The sequence below is a fragment of the Protopterus annectens genome, chromosome 8.part1 (assembly GCF_019279795.1).
Source record: "Protopterus annectens isolate FY-2018-M chromosome 8.part1, PAN1.0, whole genome shotgun sequence".
Classification (NCBI taxonomy): Eukaryota; Metazoa; Chordata; order Ceratodontiformes; family Protopteridae; genus Protopterus; species Protopterus annectens.
Window position 1 is genome coordinate 407242538 of NC_056742.1, and position 20620 is coordinate 407263157.

At 40.3% G+C, this 20620-nt stretch overlaps 1 protein-coding gene across 2 annotated transcripts in view; it reads left to right on the forward strand.

Moving 5' to 3' along the window:
* The window catches only part of HEATR3 (HEAT repeat containing 3), a 603471-nt gene that overhangs the window by 292915 nt on the left and 289936 nt on the right, over positions 1 to 20620 (forward strand). For both annotated transcript variants that reach the window (XM_044081978.1, XM_044081979.1), the window contains one exon: positions 8342 to 8628. In XM_044081978.1, coding sequence (XP_043937913.1) covers positions 8342 to 8628 — 287 coding nt within the window. The remainder of the gene's footprint in view (positions 1 to 8341; positions 8629 to 20620) is intronic.

Below are 20620 nucleotides of genomic sequence, written 5' to 3' on the forward strand. Positions count from 1 at the left end.
TTGTCTGTGGATGTTTACGTGATGCAGAAGAAAGACCTGGCAGTCTACTTTGATTTCCTGTCTGTGGAAGGCGGAGCAGACTCTTCTTTTCTGTACCAGAATCTAAACATTACTGCAAAGGTTTATGCCCCATCCAGACCAAAGTGCTAAACAGTAACTCTCAAAATTGTCCACTTGACATAAAAACAAATGTAATTTTACAAACCTCCTTCCTGCTTGTTAAGCCATTATTTGATAACTTGTGACAGGATTTCTACCTTACAGTATGCATGATGTTCTTCATGTTTCACTGTTGCAGTCATTACATTTGGGTTATCTGCCTGCAGGTAGCCCTCAGCCAGCCTGAAAATCAAAGTCTTGGATCCCTGCGTCGGATGCTGTCTCTTCTTCCATGACATCCGGTCGTCAGGGATATAAAACATGCAGCCGATGCCATTACATCAGTCTTTCTTGCCACGCAGTGCCCAAAGCAATAGCAGTTTCATTCGTAATGCATTCCTTGCTTAGGCTCAGACCACGACGTCCCTCGCTGTCGGTTTTGTGACTTATTCAACCTCCAAATTATTCGTCGTCTGTTTATTTTTGCTGCAGATTATTTTGATACTCAGTTTAACTATCCAGAAATGGCTTCGGAAAGCCATCATCTACTGAAAAAAACGTAAAGATAAAGACAGAGAGAGACAGCATAAGTCCAAAGCTGCCAACGATGCTTCCGTTAAGCAAGTTGCCAGTTCGCCAGTACTCAGTGAGGCGCTTTCACAGCTCCTGATACCTGCTACTTCAGATTCGCAGGCCTCTACTGAGACCCATTCAGAGTCTGGCATGCCACGAGATGCTTCTTCGACCATGAAACCTGCGGATGTCTCTACCTTGGATGGGTCCGGAGCCGCTGTGCAGGCACCGGCTTCTGAGGATGTATTCAGGCCTACTGACTTGCATTTCAAACCGACGTCATCTTCTTCTTCAAGGCCTAAAACTCAGCCTACGCCTAGAAAACCGACGTCCAAACCGCATAGTCAGGCCCATATGCCTAAAAAACAAATGCTAAGAATGGCTGAAAAGTCTATTACTTTCATTAGGGGAAGTCGGCCTTCACCTTCCAATAGACCTAGAGCTGATTTTCCTTCTGATTCTTCTGATCAGGATTCTGAAATTTCTGTTTCTTCTAATTACCAGGATTTGCCCTTATCTACCTATGAGGATTCTGATGCAGATGACTCCATTCCCCCCTGCTTTCCCTCCAGAAGACTTTTCTTTTGGTGAAACCTTGCACACTCATAGGGAGCATTTCCGCTGGGAAAGCCAGGATTACTCTGACTCCAGAAAGAGGCTTAGAGAATTCTTACTCCTTCCTCAACACAGGCCTTTAGCTATCCCTCCTGTCCTGGACATTGTAGATGATGCCTTCTTGGAATCTAGCCTGGCCCCAGATACCTTACCTCCAGATCCCAGGAAACCTGACAGGTATTACAGAGTACCTGACTCTCACAAGTTCGTCTTCAAGAATCCTACTGCGGACCCAGCGACCATTTCCCAAGGACCTAAAGGCATTAAGCCTACTATTGCCAAAAACCCTTATAGAGATTCCAGGGCCTTGGACAGATGAGGTAAGAACGTATAGACTTCTGCTACTTTGGCCATCAGGGCCTTAAACTGCCAGTTTCATATGTTAAAGTATCAACAGCATATTATTGGACTACTTAAACAGAAAATGATGTTGATTCCTGACTGTGCTGAAAATAAAGAATTATAGGATTTAATGCATTCTGCTGAAGAAGTTGGTAAACATACTTTGCAATGTGGTTTTGACTCTTTAGAAGCATCTTGCAGGGGTGCGGTCACTGGGTTTGTACTTAGAAGACATACTTGGCTTAAGGAGCAAAACTTGCCAGATCATGTTAAAGCTAAATTACTGGATGCTCCCTTAAACCAAGACTGCCTGTTTGTCAACAAAGCAGAAGAAGTCCTTAAAAAGATGGAGGAAAAAGCTAAATCCTTGCAAACTGTTAAAGATTTCCTGCAAGTACAGCCTCCCAGATTTAGTAGGCATTGGCCTTCTAAGAATTGGTCCTTTCCTGTCTCTTCCAGGCCTTCTCAGTCCAAACCCAGGAACAGTAGACCACCTAGGCTTACAGTCTCGAGGTACTCACAGGCCAAAGCTGGAAGTAGTAAGACACCCCCTATGGAAAAATGGCACAATGACTTAACCTTAAACCTTCCAAGCCCTGCTCAACTGCCTGCTCCCTTAGGGGAAAGATCGCCCTGCATGCAAAAAACTGGGAACTCATTACCCAGGACAAATGGGTTTTAAATATAGTTTTCCAAGGATACAGATTCCACTTCCACATCTTACCAACCCCAAATGGTTGGCCAGACCTACCCTCAAATCAGTGGGCAGAGTCTCAACAGCAGGTTCTCTCTCTTCTAAGTATCAGGGCTATTCAACCTGCCCAGCAGAAGAAAGGGGACAAGGTTTTTACTCAAGACTTTTCCTGGTACCCAGAAAAGACAGCTATCCTGGACCTCTCTATTCTAAACACCTTTTTGGTAATCCCAAAATTCAAAATGCTAACACTTCAGCAGCTACTTCCTATGCTAGGCAAAGATGCCTTGTTGGCAACCTTAGACTTAAAGGACACTTACCTGCACATTCCAATAAGGGAATCTTGCAGGAAATACCTACGCTTCAGAGCAGGCTCCATGCACTATCAGTTCTCTGCACTTCCCTTTGGCTTATGTACTGCGCCCAAGGTATTCACAAAGTGCCTAGCTCCAGTCATTGCATTTTGCAGGCAAAGAAATATTCAAATATACCCATACGTGGACGATGATTTAATTCAGGCAGAAAGCCAGGACATGCTACTAAAAATCTGGCATTTGTAAAGAAACTTCTAACCTTACTTGGGTATACCATAAATGAAAAGAAATCTCATCTAGTACCCTGCCAGCAAATTGTATTCCTGGGAGCAAACTTAAACACAACTTCCCAGATGGCCTCCCTCACGCCATAGAAACAAGTTTATTTGACAGCCTACTTCAAACTGCTGGCCACAAAGACCCAGCTATTTGCAAGGAAAATCCTGCAAGCCCTGAGGTTTATGGCCTCTTGCATTCTACTAATTCCATGTGCAAGACTGCATATGAGGAAACTGCAATGGTATCTAAAAAGCCTATGGTGTCAACATACTCAGGACCTGGAATCAATGATTCCTATTATTCCTTGTATAAAGACAGAGTTCCTTTGGTGGGCAAGGGGCTCCCATTCACTCTACCCCATGCTGCCCAAACCCTAACAACAGACTGATCAGACTGTGCATGGGGGACTCACTTGGCAGGGCAGTGCATTCAGGGCAAATGGAACCAGAGTCAGATGCACCTGCATATCAATCAAAAAGAAATGTTAGCTGTACAGAATTCCCTGACAGCCTTCAAGGACCACATTCTTCCAGGACAATTATTGGTAAAGACCGACAACACCACTGTGGTGTGGTACATAAACAAGCAGGGGGGAACCCACTTGTACACTTTCTGAAGACCAGCCATGGCTCTGTGGAACACAGCCTTGAGCTACTAAGTGCACCTACAAGCTCAGTACCTGCCAGGCAAGCTTAATTCACTGGCAGACAACCTAAGCGGAAATCTCATGGACCCACACGAGTGGAAACTGGAACCAAAGATATTCAACCATTTGCGAAACAAATGGGGGAATCCAGAGACAGACCTGTTTGCTTCCCCTCAGAACTACCAATTGAACAAATTCTGCACAAGGACTTCCCACAGTCAAGCTTGGAAAGTGGATGCCCTGTCGTTCACCTGGGAAATCCTCTCAGTTTTTGCCTTTCCCCCTCTGCCTCTCCTCTCAAAAGTTCTGTTCAAGATCAAAAAGGACAAACCAAGGACAATACTGATTGCACCAGACTGGCCACACCAGCACTGGTACCTCCTCTTGCGCCATATGTCACTGCTGGAACCATGGCACCTGCCTCAGACCCCTTGCCTGCTGTCCCAGCAGGAGGGCCAAATTCTGCACCCTCAGCTTCAAACTGTGAACCTTGCAGCCTGGCTAATTCCTTGAGCTCTCCAGTAGCATCCCTCAGTAAGCAGGTGCTAGATGTCATTCTGGAGGCAAGGAGGCCTAGTACTAGAAAATCCTATGCTGAAAAGTGGAAAAGATACTGTTCCTGGAGCCAAACTCAGGGGATGGGCACAACTGTGGCCAACTTACCGCATATTCTTCAGTACTTAACAGAGATGCTCTACAAGGGCCTTTTCTTCTCGTCAATTAAAATTCATGCCCCTGCCATTTTAGCACATAATAATACTGAACCACCCCTCTTCTCTCACCTCTGCTAAAGCAATTCCTCAGAGGGGCCAAAAATTTAAGACCACCCAGGAGAGCCCCTACTCCAGCCTGGGACCTTAACTTTGTATTGGAAAAGCTCACTGTATCTCATTTTGAGCCAGCTATAACTGCAGAGTTGAAATTCCTTTCTTGGAAAACGGCCTTCCTTCTAGCCATCACTTCATGTCGAAGAGTGTCTGAATTACAGGCCCTCATGGCAGTGGAACCCTTCATCATCTTCCATGCAGACAGGGTGTCCCTCAGGACCAGTCCTTCTTTTATGCCCAAGGTGGTGTCTAGTGAGGCCCTTAATCAGTCCATTCATTTGCCTACTTTTTTTCCCAAATCCACAAAACAAAGGAGAACGAATACTGCACTCTTTGGATGTGCACAGACAACTTAGATTTTATTTGGACAGGATTAAGCCTCTCAGAAAATCTGAACAGCTGCTAGTTGGCTTTGCTGCAGGGGCAGAGGGGAAGGCCATTTTAAAGCAATCCATTTCTAAGTGGATAAGCACATTGCATTAATTTCTGCTATAAGCACCCTACCCCACAGGGAATAAGATCACATTTCACCAGGGCTGCATCTACCTCTACAGCCTTTCTCAGAGGTGTCCCTACCAGGGACATCCTAGAAGCTGCTACCTGGAGCTCTGTACATACCTTCACCAAGCATTACCACATACCTATTTTTTTCTAAATCCAGAGCTGGTTTTGCCACAGCAGTTTTGCAGGGCTTAATAGCTGGTCCTAATGCTCTCTAACTTCCGCCTCCCCTCCTTAACTTTGGGAATCAACCCAAATGTAATGACTGCAACAGTGAAACACGAAGAACATAGTACAGTTGTGTACACTTAACATAAATGTAGATGTTCGAGTGTATTCACTGTTGCAGTCCTGGTTACCCTCCCTCCAGCCCCCTGACTTCTCTTGGCTATACCTTTTCTTGTTTAGTGTATTTCTGTTTTATGGTGTATTTGCTTTTTGTTGGAGGTGTAACCTAACATATAATTGTTTCCCATTGTGGGGGCACTTGACATCTGGGGCAAGAAAAACTGATGTAATGGTGTCAGCTGCATGTTTTATATCCCTGACAACCTGATGTCATGGAAGAAGAGGCAGCATCCGACGCAGGAATCCAAGACTTTGATATTCAGGCCTGCTGAGGGCTACCTGCAGGCAGATTACCCAAATGTAATGACTGTAACAGTGAATACAATCGAACATCTACATTTATGGTAAGTGTACACAACTGTTCTTTCTTTCCATGTGCAATTTTCTCAGGGTACTCTGGTTTCCTCCCACCTCCCCCCCAAAACATCCACTTTATGTGTAGGAATGCATGTAGATACACATATGCATACATGCATATAATGGGTGTATCTGTGGGGGCGGGGCCCAAAAATAGGAACAAATTTTAATTATTGCTCTTATATACTTAAAAGTTGCTAGAGTAAATATTTTTTTGAAGTCTGAAACTGAAATGTCTGTAGTTATTTAGTGAAGTCAGTCTGCATTGATTTGCCAGAAAACCACAAATGTTATGAGGAGTACACTAAAAAATAGGAAGCAAAAATGTGCGCATTCCGCAAACATCTGGCCACTTGAGAGGTATGTTGGTGACTTCTGAATTGTCTTTAGGGGTGTGTGTGTGTGTGTGTGTGTGTGTGTGTGTGTGTGTGTGTGTGGTATGGAAGAATGACCTGCTAATTTACTTTCAGTTCTGCCTTGCCTAGTATACTTTGTGACTGTTTGAAAGGTTGCTGTAGGAGTTGACTACAATGTGCAAGTACAGATGGAATGTACGGTCGGAAACTGAAATTTGTTTCTTGGCTCCCTATCAGACAATCGAAACACTGTTTCCGTGAATATGAAATGATCGACACGTATTGCGCAGACTACGTAAATGCCAAACTTACAAAACAGCGAAATTCGAAATGTCGAAGTGTTTTGGTTGGCCCGTCTGTGGTATAGCTCTGTAAGGTAAGTGTGCGATAGGTGTGGACCTTAGGGTAGCGTGCGGGTTAAGGTAAGTGTATATATAGGTAATGTATGTAAGATTTAGTGTAGTGTTAGAAGTAGAGTTTTGTTAAATGTATTTATGTGTATTATTTATTTTGTTAGGGTATATCTCCGTAGGGGAAGTGTGCGGTAATTATGGACCTTAGGGTTAGGGAGGGATTAAGGATAGTGCATAGATAGTTGTGTATGTGGGATTTAGTGTAGTGTTAGAAGTAGGGTTTTGTTAAATGTATTTATGTGCATTATTTACTTTGTTAGGGTATATCTCCGTAGGGAAAGTGTGTGGTAGTTACGGACCTCAGGGTTAGGGAGGGGTTAAGGATAGTGCATAGATAGTTGTGTGTGTGGGGTTTAGTGTAGTGTTAGAAGCTGGGTTTTGTTGCCTTACTTTAGGGTTAGGAGTTGGGTTTGGTTAGTGTTTGTATGTGGTTTATTTATTTTGTTTGGGTAGGTAGTATTTAGTGGGTGGTGGGGTTGGCCGACTATGACCGTTTGATGGTTTAAATTTTGCGGTTTAGTGCTTTCGGTGTATGTGTGGTTCGATTAATACGTGTCGCTCTTTTGGTATTCACTGTAATGGATTTTCGCGGAACTGATATACACCCCTGTTTCTTTGGGGGGCATGGATTCTTCAGCCTTGAAAATGGTGTGAATGATACTGTGTTTTATTAGAAAATCCTCCCCTGAGTACTGCTGTTGTGTATGGGGACCCACAAAATGGTGGCTATAAAAAATATCCTTTGTAGGAGACTTGAAGAATCTTAGTGGTAGAGAACAGCTCGACAGACTGTACATTCAAGGCCAGCATGTGAATTTGTCGAAGAAGATAAAAAAAAAAAAAAAAAAACCTTTGTTTGACAAAGAAAACAAGCACTAAACATTAAAAGTGATTTAAAAAACTTAGCAGAGTTTGACTATCTGAAAGAGATGTGGAAGGGGAAAAATGACATCAAACATATCTTCCATTTGATTTTGTTTACCTGAATCCTTAGTGTTTTGGCTCACTGTCTTCTTGAGGATTTTCTCCTCGCCTCTGTTTCTCTCAAGGTTTGAGTTTTTAAATGCTATTAGTTACCAATTTTGTGACGTGACATTCCAGTTAAGGCTTACAGTGAAGCATTTCATTTAACTAGTGTTTTCCATATGTATTGTATTTCATATTTCTTCTCTTTTCCATGCCTTAAGTGAATGAAAGCATTTCTTAAAACACATTTTAAATATTTACTGTAATACAAAAGTAGCTTGATAAAAGAGAACTTGATTCATTTCTTTTGGCATGATGTATTATTATAAATAAAGCCATCAGTTTTTCCAAATGCTTTTTCATTCTTCCTTATATTACTGTTTCTTGAAACATGACTGTACACTGTAAGTTAATATTCACCCATCCTTCTGTAGAAAGTTATGAATTGAATTTCGTGTTCTGCCCCAGAAACATCCCTTAAATGTTCTTGCATTCTTCACAAAGTTACTTATTGTATTAGAAATATAACGAAGGTTAAAGCAGTCTTTGACTGACGATTTGCATATGTTTTTATTCAGTGTATAGTCCATGTTTTAAACTAGCATTACTCCGTCTTGCTGTGTGTTTCCTGTGCACGTGTATACACGTGTATGTTGGTGTGTATGCACATTTGTATTTATGTTATATATTCAAACAAGTTTCAGGTAGGTGCGATGGTATTTGCAAATTAGAGTGCCTTGAAAATCTGGAGTCTCTGTCGGACTGTCATGTGTGTGTCTTTTGGGGTTTGTTAGTGTAAGCAGTTGTATATCTGCCTCAAGCAGAGGTAATGGAGGCTGACCATGTTAGGGTACTGAACTGTGACATTGCTGTGTCTGTCTGCCTTCATGTATGCCTTGCTGTCACATCATCACTGTCTAAATCACTTAGCATATGGAATGTCTGTACTTGGGTGGGTGGGGTCTGTTAACTTATAACAGACTCCATTAAGACTAATGCTTGCTTTTTTAGGATCCCTGTGGAATCTGAAGAGTGTTATCCCGTCGAATAGCCAGGCAGACTCCATCAATGCCGTTATCCGGATTCTTTCTAGTGCATTAGATGTCGATGCTGGTCAGATGATTCTCCAACTAAAAGAAGCTGAAAAACATATACCAGCATTATCAGTGGATGCTGAAATGGAGGAAGCAAAACCCGTTGTTTCAGATGATGTACTGAATGAGGGAGATGGCATGGATGAAGGACTTAAACCAGGCAGACGGAAAGTTAAGAATGACGATATTTCAGATTTACTTCCAGTAAGTGGGAAAAATATTTATTGTTGACTTGCTTTTTTAAATTAAAGGAGTGTTTAACCAGGACATTACAGAATGAACTATGGATTTGAAAGTGTATTGCTAATGTATATAATTAATGTATGTCCATGTGGGTTGTGTGTGTATGCACCTCATCCCATGCTGCTGGGGCCTTTAGTGAATGCACCTTCTTTATCTGTACATGTACTAAAAAGCTTAAGTAAGGCTTATTCTGAATTGGGTAATTCTCAGAATGCAACCCCCCCCCCCCCCCCAGGCTTTCCTAATCATTTTCCTTGCCTGCTTCACTCCAGAGTTACTGCTGACTTGCAGTCATCCATGAAAGGAGGACATCGATCTGCCCGAGGGCACATTATGAGTCACATTCAGAAATACCTCCCCAAAAACAAAGTCTGGAAATCCCAGACTACATCTCTATAAAATTCTGTTTTCATTCTTTTATTTTCTCACCTTTCCTTTTCCAGATGGTTCACTCACATATACTCATTTTCTCAGCATGAAAATAGGAGGACTGACTTCTACAGCAGGAGTCAGGTAACTTGCACAGAGACGTAAAGTAGCCTTAACGATTGCAGGGCATTCATTTAATGTGCACAGATTAGATTACTTTGTTGGTATTTTTATGTAAAATTTGCAGTGCAATATATTTACTGAAATGGTTCTAGGTACCCAAAGGTAAAAGTAAACTAGTACTGACGTCACTACTATACACTGTGATTCGTTGCAGTTGTGTGATGTAACTTATTTTGTGATGATTATTTGCTAGTCATAGAGCTAACTAAATGTGTTATCACTCGGTTGACCATTTTACAGTGGGCTGTTAATTTTGTGTTTCGTCTAATTATATGCATTCTGAATAGTTGCACCTTTGTTTTGACTTGTGTTGCTTTATTTCCTTTTCCTGATTTCCTGCTTGGCCTGGAAGTGTTGTGCAAGATTCCTGTGCTTTTGTATCCCAGGTGAGCCAGCCTCCCTGTGGTGCTGCATTGTGGTGCACCAGATCCAAAAATTGTTCACTTCCTTTCAATTTCCTAAGGATTGGAGAAAAAGCCATTTGTATTATCTGAGCAGTACCAGTTGCTTCCTAGGAAGTCCTAAAGTCTGATTTTATGTATTTGGAGCTTAGTAATGTTGATTTTATATTCCTCTCTTCAGTATACTTTTTATTAAAAAAAAGTGTGTAGTCTATTTATTTAATAACAGTTTTAAAACACTTTTTGTAGTGTTTTAGTTCATGCTCAGATCAACCAAATCAGTGCTGTATGTTAACTGCAAACCACTAGCAGACTCAGAAGTTGTTACTTTAATATATTAACAAACAAACAAATGCAAAATAAGTACAGTAGAATTTGCTTTTGTAAGCTGGGAGTAGGATTTTAACCTGTTTCCTGGAAATATTCATGTTGTACCCTTTGTAATGAACTAAAGGTGGAATGTAAAGGGTGGCTTTTTCTTAGACGTGTGAACTGTAGATGTTCTTGCCTTGTATCATTTTGAGTTTGACCTTGTGTGTGTGTGTGTGTGTGTGTGTGTGTGTGTGTATGAGAGAATGTATTTATTTTATTTTATTTTACATTTGTTGACCAGGAGTGTCCAACTGAGCTAAATCCCTTTTTCAGTGGAGGCCCGGGGAGTAGAGCTCCAAATAGTATGAACAGTTAAAATAGCATTATGGTAGTCATGGCACAGAATAAAGAAAATGAATATAAAGAGTCCCTTACTGCATAAAAACAGAATGCCAGCTAATTTCTGTCTACTTTCTGTACCCAAACCACAATATCTCCAAAAATAGCACAAGGCAGATATTACCAGAATTAAACCAGATGAAGGCACTGTAAGCGGTGCAGTAGGTATGACAAAAGGAGTGACATCCAGTAAACAAAAGGAGTTAGAAGGAGAAGAAATGGAGCCATGAAATGCAGAAAAATACAACATAAAAGGCAACAGCAAAGCAGGCAAGGAATCACAACAGCAAAAGTGAACAGGATATGTACAGGGCAGGGAATAAAAACAAAGCTGCAAGACATACAACAGCAAGCGCCATACCTGACTCAAAGGCTGGCAGCTTCACTGAGCAGTATTTCACAGCTCTGCAAAAACTATCATGAAAAATGTAACCCCGCATGTTACTCCACACATTGAGGATGGTCTGCTCTCCTTGCTCAAGAAATACAGAGACAAAACATAATAGAGGGACAAAAACAAAATAACTTTGAATCTTTACTGACAGTCTGATGCATGGCCTACAATGTTCACATCTGGAAGATGTGCAGCTGTTTATTTCTAGGAAAAACAGTGGCTTAAGACATTGAATAAAAAAGAAAACGTTTATTGTTAACTAGGCAAGAATCTCTAAGCACAAAACATGCTAGAGTTTGGTGGAGAGTCATGAGCATGGACACAAGCTGAGAGTTGTACAAATACTCAAGTGAAGACGCACAAGGTAATCATATTCCCAACTCTCCTCATATACTGCCAACTGTTCCCTGTCAGGTTGTAAAAACTCTACACCATCTCCTAGTTTACAGTAGATTTCACAAGAAAGGCATAGAAAAATCATGGAAAACCAACTATGAGGAATGTCACAGTGAGAAAGAAGTCTTGGGAGTCGAGGAGCTTGGGAATTGTAGTTTGTAAAAACAACAAAAAAAATTAAAATAAAAGGGGCTGTTTCACAGCATGATTTTGTAGGATATATATACTGCTGTGCATTTTTTTTAACTGTCTGACTATGCTGAAAAGATGATATAGTCCATGTTCACAAAAGGCCATAAAAGCTCTAAAACTTGTAGTTCATGTTTTAGATTAACCCCCTTTCAAAATTGCTTTGCTGTGGGCGATTCCTTTTCCAAGCTACTTTACTTTTGGAGACTTCTCCAAATTAATTCTTGCACATCATCTACTATGTGTTTTTGAATGACCATAATGAGTTAATTGTAGATAACATTTCTGAGATTAGTTGGGCCAAGAGGCAAATGTGTCAGAATGAACACAAATGTTAAATTAAGATTGAAGAACAATAGAAGACAGACAAGCAGCCTTGGGGAAAAACAAAAACCTCCAGAACAGCCAGTGCACTGAAATTCTTGTGATAGTTGTGCTATACTTAACATTCACCCTATCATACACTTTCCAGTATGTTGCCTAACACCAGGGAATGTTGCTTTTCCCGTTCAGCCATGAACTGCCGCATAATGGCTGCAATGCTGAAAATGTGAAAGTATTTTTTAACATGTATATTTGTGTGTCATCAATTAACAAATAAGTGTTTATCTTGCTGAATGACTTAAGAGTAGTTATTGCCACCCCAAAATGGGATTTCTACATATATGTCTACTACAATTTGTCTGTAATGTGTTGTATAGAAAATCATCTCTGTAACTTGGTGTTGAAGTTCTGCATAAATATGTACCTCCTGTTTTGTTAAGTTGAATGTAGCAGTGTGTTTGTTTTTTGTTTTCTCTTTTACTTTGCCATCGTAACAGTAGTAAAACAATAAAATGATGTTGCAATATCTTGCTGTCTGAGGCCATTGTTCATCTTTTGCTAATTTAATACTTCAGCAGTACTGTACTCCAGTTTGTGCAGATATTGTGTAGAGTTTATTGTTTGGCTTGTACTGTCGTAGACCCTAGTATGTTCTGTACTGTTCTCCCGCTGGCAGATTGTAATCGTTTGAGCTGTTGCACTGTCTATTGCGTCACACTCTTGTTCAATAAGATATAGGGTATTGTGACGTGTTAGGGATAGGAGCAGAAGCCTAGGGTACTAAGGTGGGAGGTGAAGGTGTTTTAGGGTGTTGATGAGGGGTATGCACTGATAGGATGGCTCCGGGAGTTGTCTCTGGTAGTAGGAGAAAAAATGTTTAGGATCTGATTTTGATGGCCTTCTTTTGTAGTGAATTGGAATTTCTTCTTCTAGTGTCCCCTCCTCAGCACATTTCTGAATTTCGTCTCATACTTGCAGTCAGGATGACCCAGGTCTCCAAGAATTTGCTTGTTGTATCACATGACAGGCTTAACCCACAGCACTGCCCAGTTTTTTTTCCTGTGTTCCAGTTAGCAGAAAAAAGGAAAAGGAGGGCAAATTGGGGGATGATTGGAGAGAACAGCAGTCGCTGAAGACTGTAAACCAGTAGATGATTGGAGATGCAGTTAGAACTGTGGGAACTCTGTTATAAGCAGTGACTGATGTGACATTTTGAGGGGAAGAGTATGGAGAGAAGTAAAAAGGGTGCCCCAAATGTAGATGATAATTGGGGATTCAAATGAAGAGAATGTACAGGAGAATGAGTTTTAAGGGATGGCAATAAAAGAAAAAAATAGGCAAAGTTTAAAACGTTGCATTTATTGTAAAGGGCTTAATATACATGCATTTGATGTATTTTAGATGTTTGATAATTGAGAAAACTAGAGACGATAACACTAATTTGAATATGATGTAGAAAGACCATAGGGCAAAGGGAGAACAGTATGGAGTGAGAGTAGACATAATTGCCTGGGTAGATTGCAACTTTTCTTGCAGCTTTCACTTCACTGAAGTAGGCAAATAAGTTTGGTGTGAATTTATGCTATTAAGAACAGGATGATACATTTTAGAAACACATAAAAAGATACAATGCTGGCATGTATGGTACATGTAAAGGTTTTTAGGGGTAGAATTAATATCCCGGCAGTGAATTACGTGGGAATTAATACTTGAGCAATGAAGTACTGTCTCCATTGTGAGAAAGCAATAGTGAAAGCCACTGTAATGGTGAGCAGAGACCTGTGACAGAAGTGGTTAATTATCATCCTCTAGTACAGGGTGGTGGTCAGGGTCCATTTGGAGTCGTGTGTTCAATTCTAGCGACTTTACGGAACAAGAAATGCATGGCAGAGGAAGGCAACACGTGTTAAGGGCTACTGAATTTGAGAATAGACTGGAGAAACTCGATTTGTATTCATTTCACAAGGTGAGGACAATGGAGCATATAATATGGACATATATGATTGCATTTCACAATTATTTGGGAATAATTTTCTTCAAATTAGTGGATTAGTGGGGATGAGGCATACTAGTCATCTGCTTGGGTTTTTTGTTTATGGAAATTTTTAAGGTTTTGCCATATTTTTGCGGGATCTTTATCAGTGGAGACCATTAATCATGTTTAAAAATAAATTAGATCTAAAATGAGATAGCTGTTAGGGATACTAAATGGACCTTTTTTTAAATCCAGTCTTTTATATTGGTCTTGTGTTGAAAATTTAATCATTTGGGAAGATAAAGAGCTTGGCATACGTCAAGCCAGTGCCAATTTTGGAGAGAGTAAGTCAGGTCAGGTCAGTCATTTTGCTTCATATTCTTTCTCTTTCTGAAGTAGATTCTCATGTTAAATGCTTCTGTTTGGCGGCAGGTCACATTTGGCCTCTCACTATGTTTAATGTCTTTTGAAGCTCCTCAAAGAAAAAAAAAGTGTTGAAACTTTGACCTGTGTTTTTGATCAGAGTTTTTTAATTAAACATCTTTATTAAATCACATTTTAAAAATGACGCAGGTAAACACACATTAATAGAAAAACTGTAGTAAAAATTTCCATGTTTTCTTTTTTTAACAGTTATCGTTGACTCCATTTCATAATTTGCTCAATCCTGTTTTTTTTTCAAACCTCATTCCTTCTTCTGAACATTATTTTGAATGTATTGCTTCCTCGAATTCCATTTATTTCTATGTAATTTTCTTTTTCCATTTTCTAAAGATCCCACCTCCAGTTCATGTATCTCTTTTACAATATTCAGTGTTTTGGTTATAGTTGGTTTAGATTTTGACTTCCATTTTCTAGTTATTGTCTCCCCCAACAAATAGTATTAAGCTTTGAAAGGTCGTATTATATACAGGCAATGCAGATCTCACCTCCAAGGAATTATTTTCTATGGAAAATGATTTACTTCCCCAACATCTCTGACAAAGTACTCCATATGGATTTTTTTTTAAATCTGCCATTTTGTTACATTCACAAACACATGTTCCCAATTATCTCTCTTTCCCACCACATCTCCAACGTTAGCTGTCTGCCTGAGGATAAATTATCTGCAGTTACTGATAACTGTGTGAAATGCATATGCAAACCCTTCCAAACAAACATCCTAAACCTCCTGGACTCTGCTGCATACTTGGGAGCCATACAGATGTCCTCCTATTGTTCCTTTGTAAATTCTTTCCCATTTTCATTTCCAGTCGTTTCTAATCTGTTGTGATAGATTATTGTATTTATTATGCAACATTTTATATGTCCCACCAATTATCCATTTTAACAGTGGCTTCTCTTCTTGGCCCTACTAAGGACTCTTTAACAGAGCTGGTCTTTCATTTGACTCTCCCCTATCCTTTCTCTGTGCCTTCACTCTATCATCAGCCCTTGGTAGGGAAGGCAGTTAGCCTGCAGTCCAAACTTTTGCTTGGCATCATCTCACTCTTCTACCTTTCCCTTCATGGTTACTTTGTTCCTTTGCTAATTTTTCCAGTAAATTCCAGCCTCCTCTTGCATATTTTTTGCACACCTACTCGTAGTCATCAGAGTTGGTAAGATATCCTTTCTCCATTCATCTGTTGACTGAGTTCACGGAATACTTTCTACTACTTTATGAATATAGTGTTCTGTATGGTGGTGGTTCTCCTTAAGGACCTGTATTCAAAATCCTATTCATCCCCTATTTCTCACCCCCCCAGTTTCATCAACATCATTCTTTTCTTGATTTATAACCTCCTGGTAGTATTGCGTATATGAGTCTTTACTGCATAGCTCTTAAGTATCCCTTCAGGATAGCTAATCCTAAACCACTTTGATATTTGGGAAGACTCAACTTATCCTACTTAACTCTTGCTTTGTTCTTCAAGTAAATTATTTAAACAGTTCATTAGGGTCCCCAACTTCTCTTCTAATTGATAAAAGTATGCCTGACTTGTATATAAAACTAAAGGAACTCGAAGCGTTTTCACTGCTTTATGTTGCACTCCGTATCTGTAATCATGAGCATCCGGTTTCTCAGTTTTTATATTCTCCTTTTAGTCTCATCCTGCTTATAATCCGTGGTGGTGCAGCGGTAGCATTGTTGCCTCACAGCAAGAGGTTCTCCCGTTTGCTTCTCGACTGAAGTGCGGGGAGTGCCTTCTGTGTGGAGTCTGCATGTCCTCGCCACGGTTGGATGGGTGTTCGAAAGACATGTGTAAATGGGCGTGCCTTCGTTGAAGGTTGGACGTTGAGCTGCCACCTCGGCGTTCGTGAAAAAATCTACTGCCAATCATTAGCAGACCAGAGTTTCGCTGTGACGACCCCTAACCGGGAAAAGCCGAAAAACAAACAAACAAGTGTCATCCTGCTTATCCTTAGCTGCTATAACAGAATCATTTTTTTTAATGCATACATCTAAGTACTTATGTCCACATAAATATGGGTTTTGCGAAAACAATTCATGTGTTTACATAGTTTATCTCTGTAGCCTTTGTTTTATTTTCATTAATTTTATATCCTGAAAATACTTAAAACTGTCTTGTAATGTTCCACAACACAAAAATGTCCTTTATTGGGTTTATCAAGTACAAAATAATATCTGTAATTAAAACTATTTTTCTTGTGTATCATACCAGTTACTTTCTTAAATTTGAGAGCCCCTTATTTTCTTTGCCAGTGGCAGTCTCTGCTTGATTTCCCTTGCTCAAACACAGCTTGTGGGAGAGGAGCCCTCCCACCTTAATTCTTACCACAGACCTTTCATATGCCCACCTAATTGGGAGCCCGTCATGTAGACGAATATAGTTTTGGTGAATGCAAAGAGAGTGAGTGCTGTTCACTGAAGCTGTTTTGCTAACAGTGGAGTTTGCTTTTTTCTCCCCACTGTTGTGTGACCTTGAAGTTGGGATATACAAGTACACAGTGGGGCTGCAGAGCAAAAAAAAAAAAAACTAATGTTTGGTGAAGGTAGTTTTGGCGAAAGGTTTTGGTTTGTTTTCATTCACTGAAATTACCTTTGTCAACTCAGCATGAATCCTCCTGATCACCTGTATTATTCCATCATGGAATGCAAATGCTTCCATAGTACTTCTCATAAAATCTAAGCTGACTATATCAAATGCTTTCTGTGCATCAAAACTCACCAACAGTAATGGTATTTTCTTACATTTTCCCTTGGATCATCATTGTTCTGTTAATGTTGAGTGTTCCTCCCCTTAGCAAATCCACACTAATCCATATTAAGAATTTTGGCAACATCTTTGGCATTCTGTTAGCTAGTATAGACATAAACACTTCATAATCTAAGTTTAAATTTAAATGGGTCTGTATGAATCTGGGTCTTTAGCCCTCTTTGGGTAATACAGCCCCTACGGCTTTCTTCCAAGATGCTGGTTACCCTCCTTTTGTAAAAAAAACTGTTACACAAAACCATCCATATTTTTAACACCCCTCCCCCCACCCAAAGCTTCCAAACTTCCACAGGAATGTTATTTATTCTTGGAGACTCCCTGTTGACTGAGTATACATCACCAGTTTTATCTTATTTCATCCTGTCTTAACTATTGGTTGTCGAGCCACACCTTCCTATAACCTTGGCATAATGAAGTCTTCCTATGAATATTTCTATTTGTGCCTTTTCTTGGTTTCCATCTTCCTCTGCTTTATACAAATGTCCAAACAATTTGTGAAATGTCTGCATTACTTCTGTGTTTTGTTTGTTGTCATTAGCTCCCTAAATAATTTGGTGACTATCCTTTTTAATCTATTTTTCTTAAGACATTATTATTGTTATTAACCTGTAATATGCATTGTAAATATGATTTTTTTTTTGTTTAATGTTTCTTTATTTGTTATCATGTTAATTTCATTGTTCTATCTTGGAGCTCATCTCCCCGGGCCTCTACTGAAAATGGACATGTATCCAGGTAGACTAGCCCGGTCAACAAATGTAAAATAAAATAAATTATAAAAAGTTGCAGTGCTCTTGAGTTGTTATAAAAAGTAATTAACAGCAACCTTTCTAAAGGTATGCAGATTATCAAGATCCTCTGTGTTCCCAGCTTTATCACTCTGCAGTTGCTGCTGCAGCTGGTGATTTCCCTTATTCTGCAGTGCCGTAACCTTTTTCAGCCTCTCAAAATAATTCCTGTTACTTCCCATGTATCTCTCTCTTGCATCTACCATGTCTTTAAACTCCATTTTCATTTTATCACCATTACTAGCTACCCCTTTTGAAGAAATGTACATCTTACCCCACAACTCTTGAATCATTTCCAATAACCATTCTTTAAATTCCTCCCTTTTTAACAGGTAGATAGGAAAGTGCAAGCGTCTCATTTTTACTTCATTACCCGGAATCTTTATTTTAGTTTTTTATTGTTAAATGGCTGTCAGAGCTTTCAATTAAATGTACATGCTCATGAGAAATATGAATGTTATCCAGCTTAGCCCACTTTTATTGTACCTTGGATAGTAATAGGTAAATTATCTTCCTCATAGCGAAGCCGCATCTTCCATACCAAATATTCTCATGTATTTCTTCAGAAGTATAACAGTTTTTGTTATATTTTCTTTCTAGGTTCCCATGATACTTTCTCAGTATTGCAAACCAAGTTCCAGTTTCCACCAGTAACTAATATTCCCTGATGAAAGCTGATTATTTCTCTCAAAGTTATGATAAGCTTCATTCATAACAGCAATTTTAGGTGGAGTATAAATACATGCCAGCATAATCGTTATCCCTTACCAATAGCCCTTACTACCACAAATCTACCATCTTTGTCTTTGTTTCCCTGTTCTATCACTGTTGGCTCCCCTCTAGCAGGTAGAATTATTCTCCTTTTTCTTTCTGTCTGATATTCTGTTGAATGTCCACCCCAAAATGCTTTCTTTGCCAAATTCACAAGACTGTTTCTATTCAGATACATCTCCTGCAACACTGTTAGTTGCACTCTACATTTCTTAATATAATCTAGTACTTTTTGTGTTTTGTCTGTACATGCAGTGGTAGTATGGGCATAGTGGCCAATATGATAGAAAGCTGTTACATTCACCTATTATATATGACAGCGCCTATCAATGTGTATTCCAACTTTTTATTGTACATGAATGCACTAAAGTGTGGGAGGCTGATCTCTTGTGTAGTTGCTTTTTCTCGTCTGCATTTAAATCTGTGTCAGATTTTTTTTTAAGTATTTTTGCTTCTGTGACAACAAAAACAAAACAAAAAAAGAAATAAATAGATGATGTTCTTCGTGTTTCATTGTTGCAGTCCTAACATATGGGTTATCCAGCTCCTGTTACCCCTCAGTTGGCCCGAATACCAGAGTCCTTGGTATATGACGTCGGCTGCCATCGGCTGTAAAACTGATGTCAGAATGTCAGGTATAAAGGGAGGCGGCAGACATCATTTCCTCAGTCTTTCTTGCCGCGGAGCCCGAAGCAGATGCAATTCGCACTAGTGCCGGTTGGCCGTTTACCTTCATTTTGCATTCCGACTACCAAGCTGAAGACGCCCTCAGATAAGTACCCTGGTGGGGACCATCTTTTCTTGCTTTAACGAGTGTCAGATAAAGTTAATAACTGTCTTGCCTGTGGAAAACGGATTCCGCAGTGTGATTGTCATTCCTATTGTATAACTTGTTTTGGCCTTGCGCACAACGTCTCTAACTGTAATCTCTGTGCTTCCTTCAACCCGCGTACCGTACGCCGTAGAGCTAAGATTTTATATAAGCATTTCGGAGTCTGGCCTAAGTTCGTTGGTATGGCATCTTCTGGTCTCCAACTTTGGATATACCCAGAAAATACAAGGACTGTGACAGGCTTACGGTTAAAGCTGCTGATGACGCGCGAGTGAAATTGTTCGTCAGTCCAGCGGTAGTTAGTGAGGTGCTTTCGCAGCCCCTACAGTCTGCAGATTTTCAGCCACAGGCCTCTGCCGAGACCTTTACGGAGTCCTCCATGCCACAGGCTGCTATTTTGTCTTCAGACCCTCCGTCTCTCGCAGACTCAGATGAGTCCGGAGCTGCTATGCAGGCACCAGCTTCTGACGCCTCTTCTCTTCGACATGAGACCAGAGCTAGACCCGACTACCTTAGCTCAGACTTCTGCAGTTGCTAGGCCTCCCGAGTCCCTCCGGATTACTAGCAAACCTTCCAGCCACAAATCTACCCACAAGCAGGCGTCGGCCTCCCCTCCTGTGCCTCAGTCCCAGTTGGTAAAGATGGCTGGTGATCATCTTTCCCTTATTAGGGGCTCTCATCCCCCCTTCCAAGAGGGCTAGGGAATTGTCTCCTGATTTGTTGTCCGTTTCAGATTCTGAGGTTTCCAGTATTTCTGCTGGTGAGGAAGGAAATTCTCAACTTTTTTCTGGCTTTGAGGATTCTGATGCTGAGGAGTCTATCCCTTCTGCCTCCCCTCCAGAAGATTTTTCCTTTGGGGATACTTTGAATACTCTTAGGGAGCACTTTAAATGGGAAAGTCAGGATTTTCCTCAGTCTAAGAAGAGAATCTGGGAATTTTTGGATTTGCCACAGCATAAACCTCTGGCTATACCTCCTGTTTTGGAGGTTGTGGATGATGTTTTCATGGAAAATTCTTTAACTCCTAATTCTGTTCCTCCTGCTCCCAGAAAACCTGATAGGTATTATATAGGGTTCCTGATTCTCATCAATTTCTGTTTAAAAATCCTACTGCTGATCCTGAGATTATTTCTCAAAGTCCCAAGGGTATTAAGGCTACTATTGCTAAAAACCCTGTACCTTCTGATAAGGAGTCTAGGGCCTTGGACAGGTGGGGTAAAAAGGTCTATACCTCTGCAACTGTTGCCATTAGATACGTGAATTGTCTTTTTCACATGCTTAAGTATCAGCAGCATACTTTGGCGGCTATTAAGGCTAAGCTTGGGGATGTTTCTTCCATGTCGGAGAACAAAGACTTACAAGACTTTGCTAAATTCTGCCACTCTGGTTAATAAGCATTCAC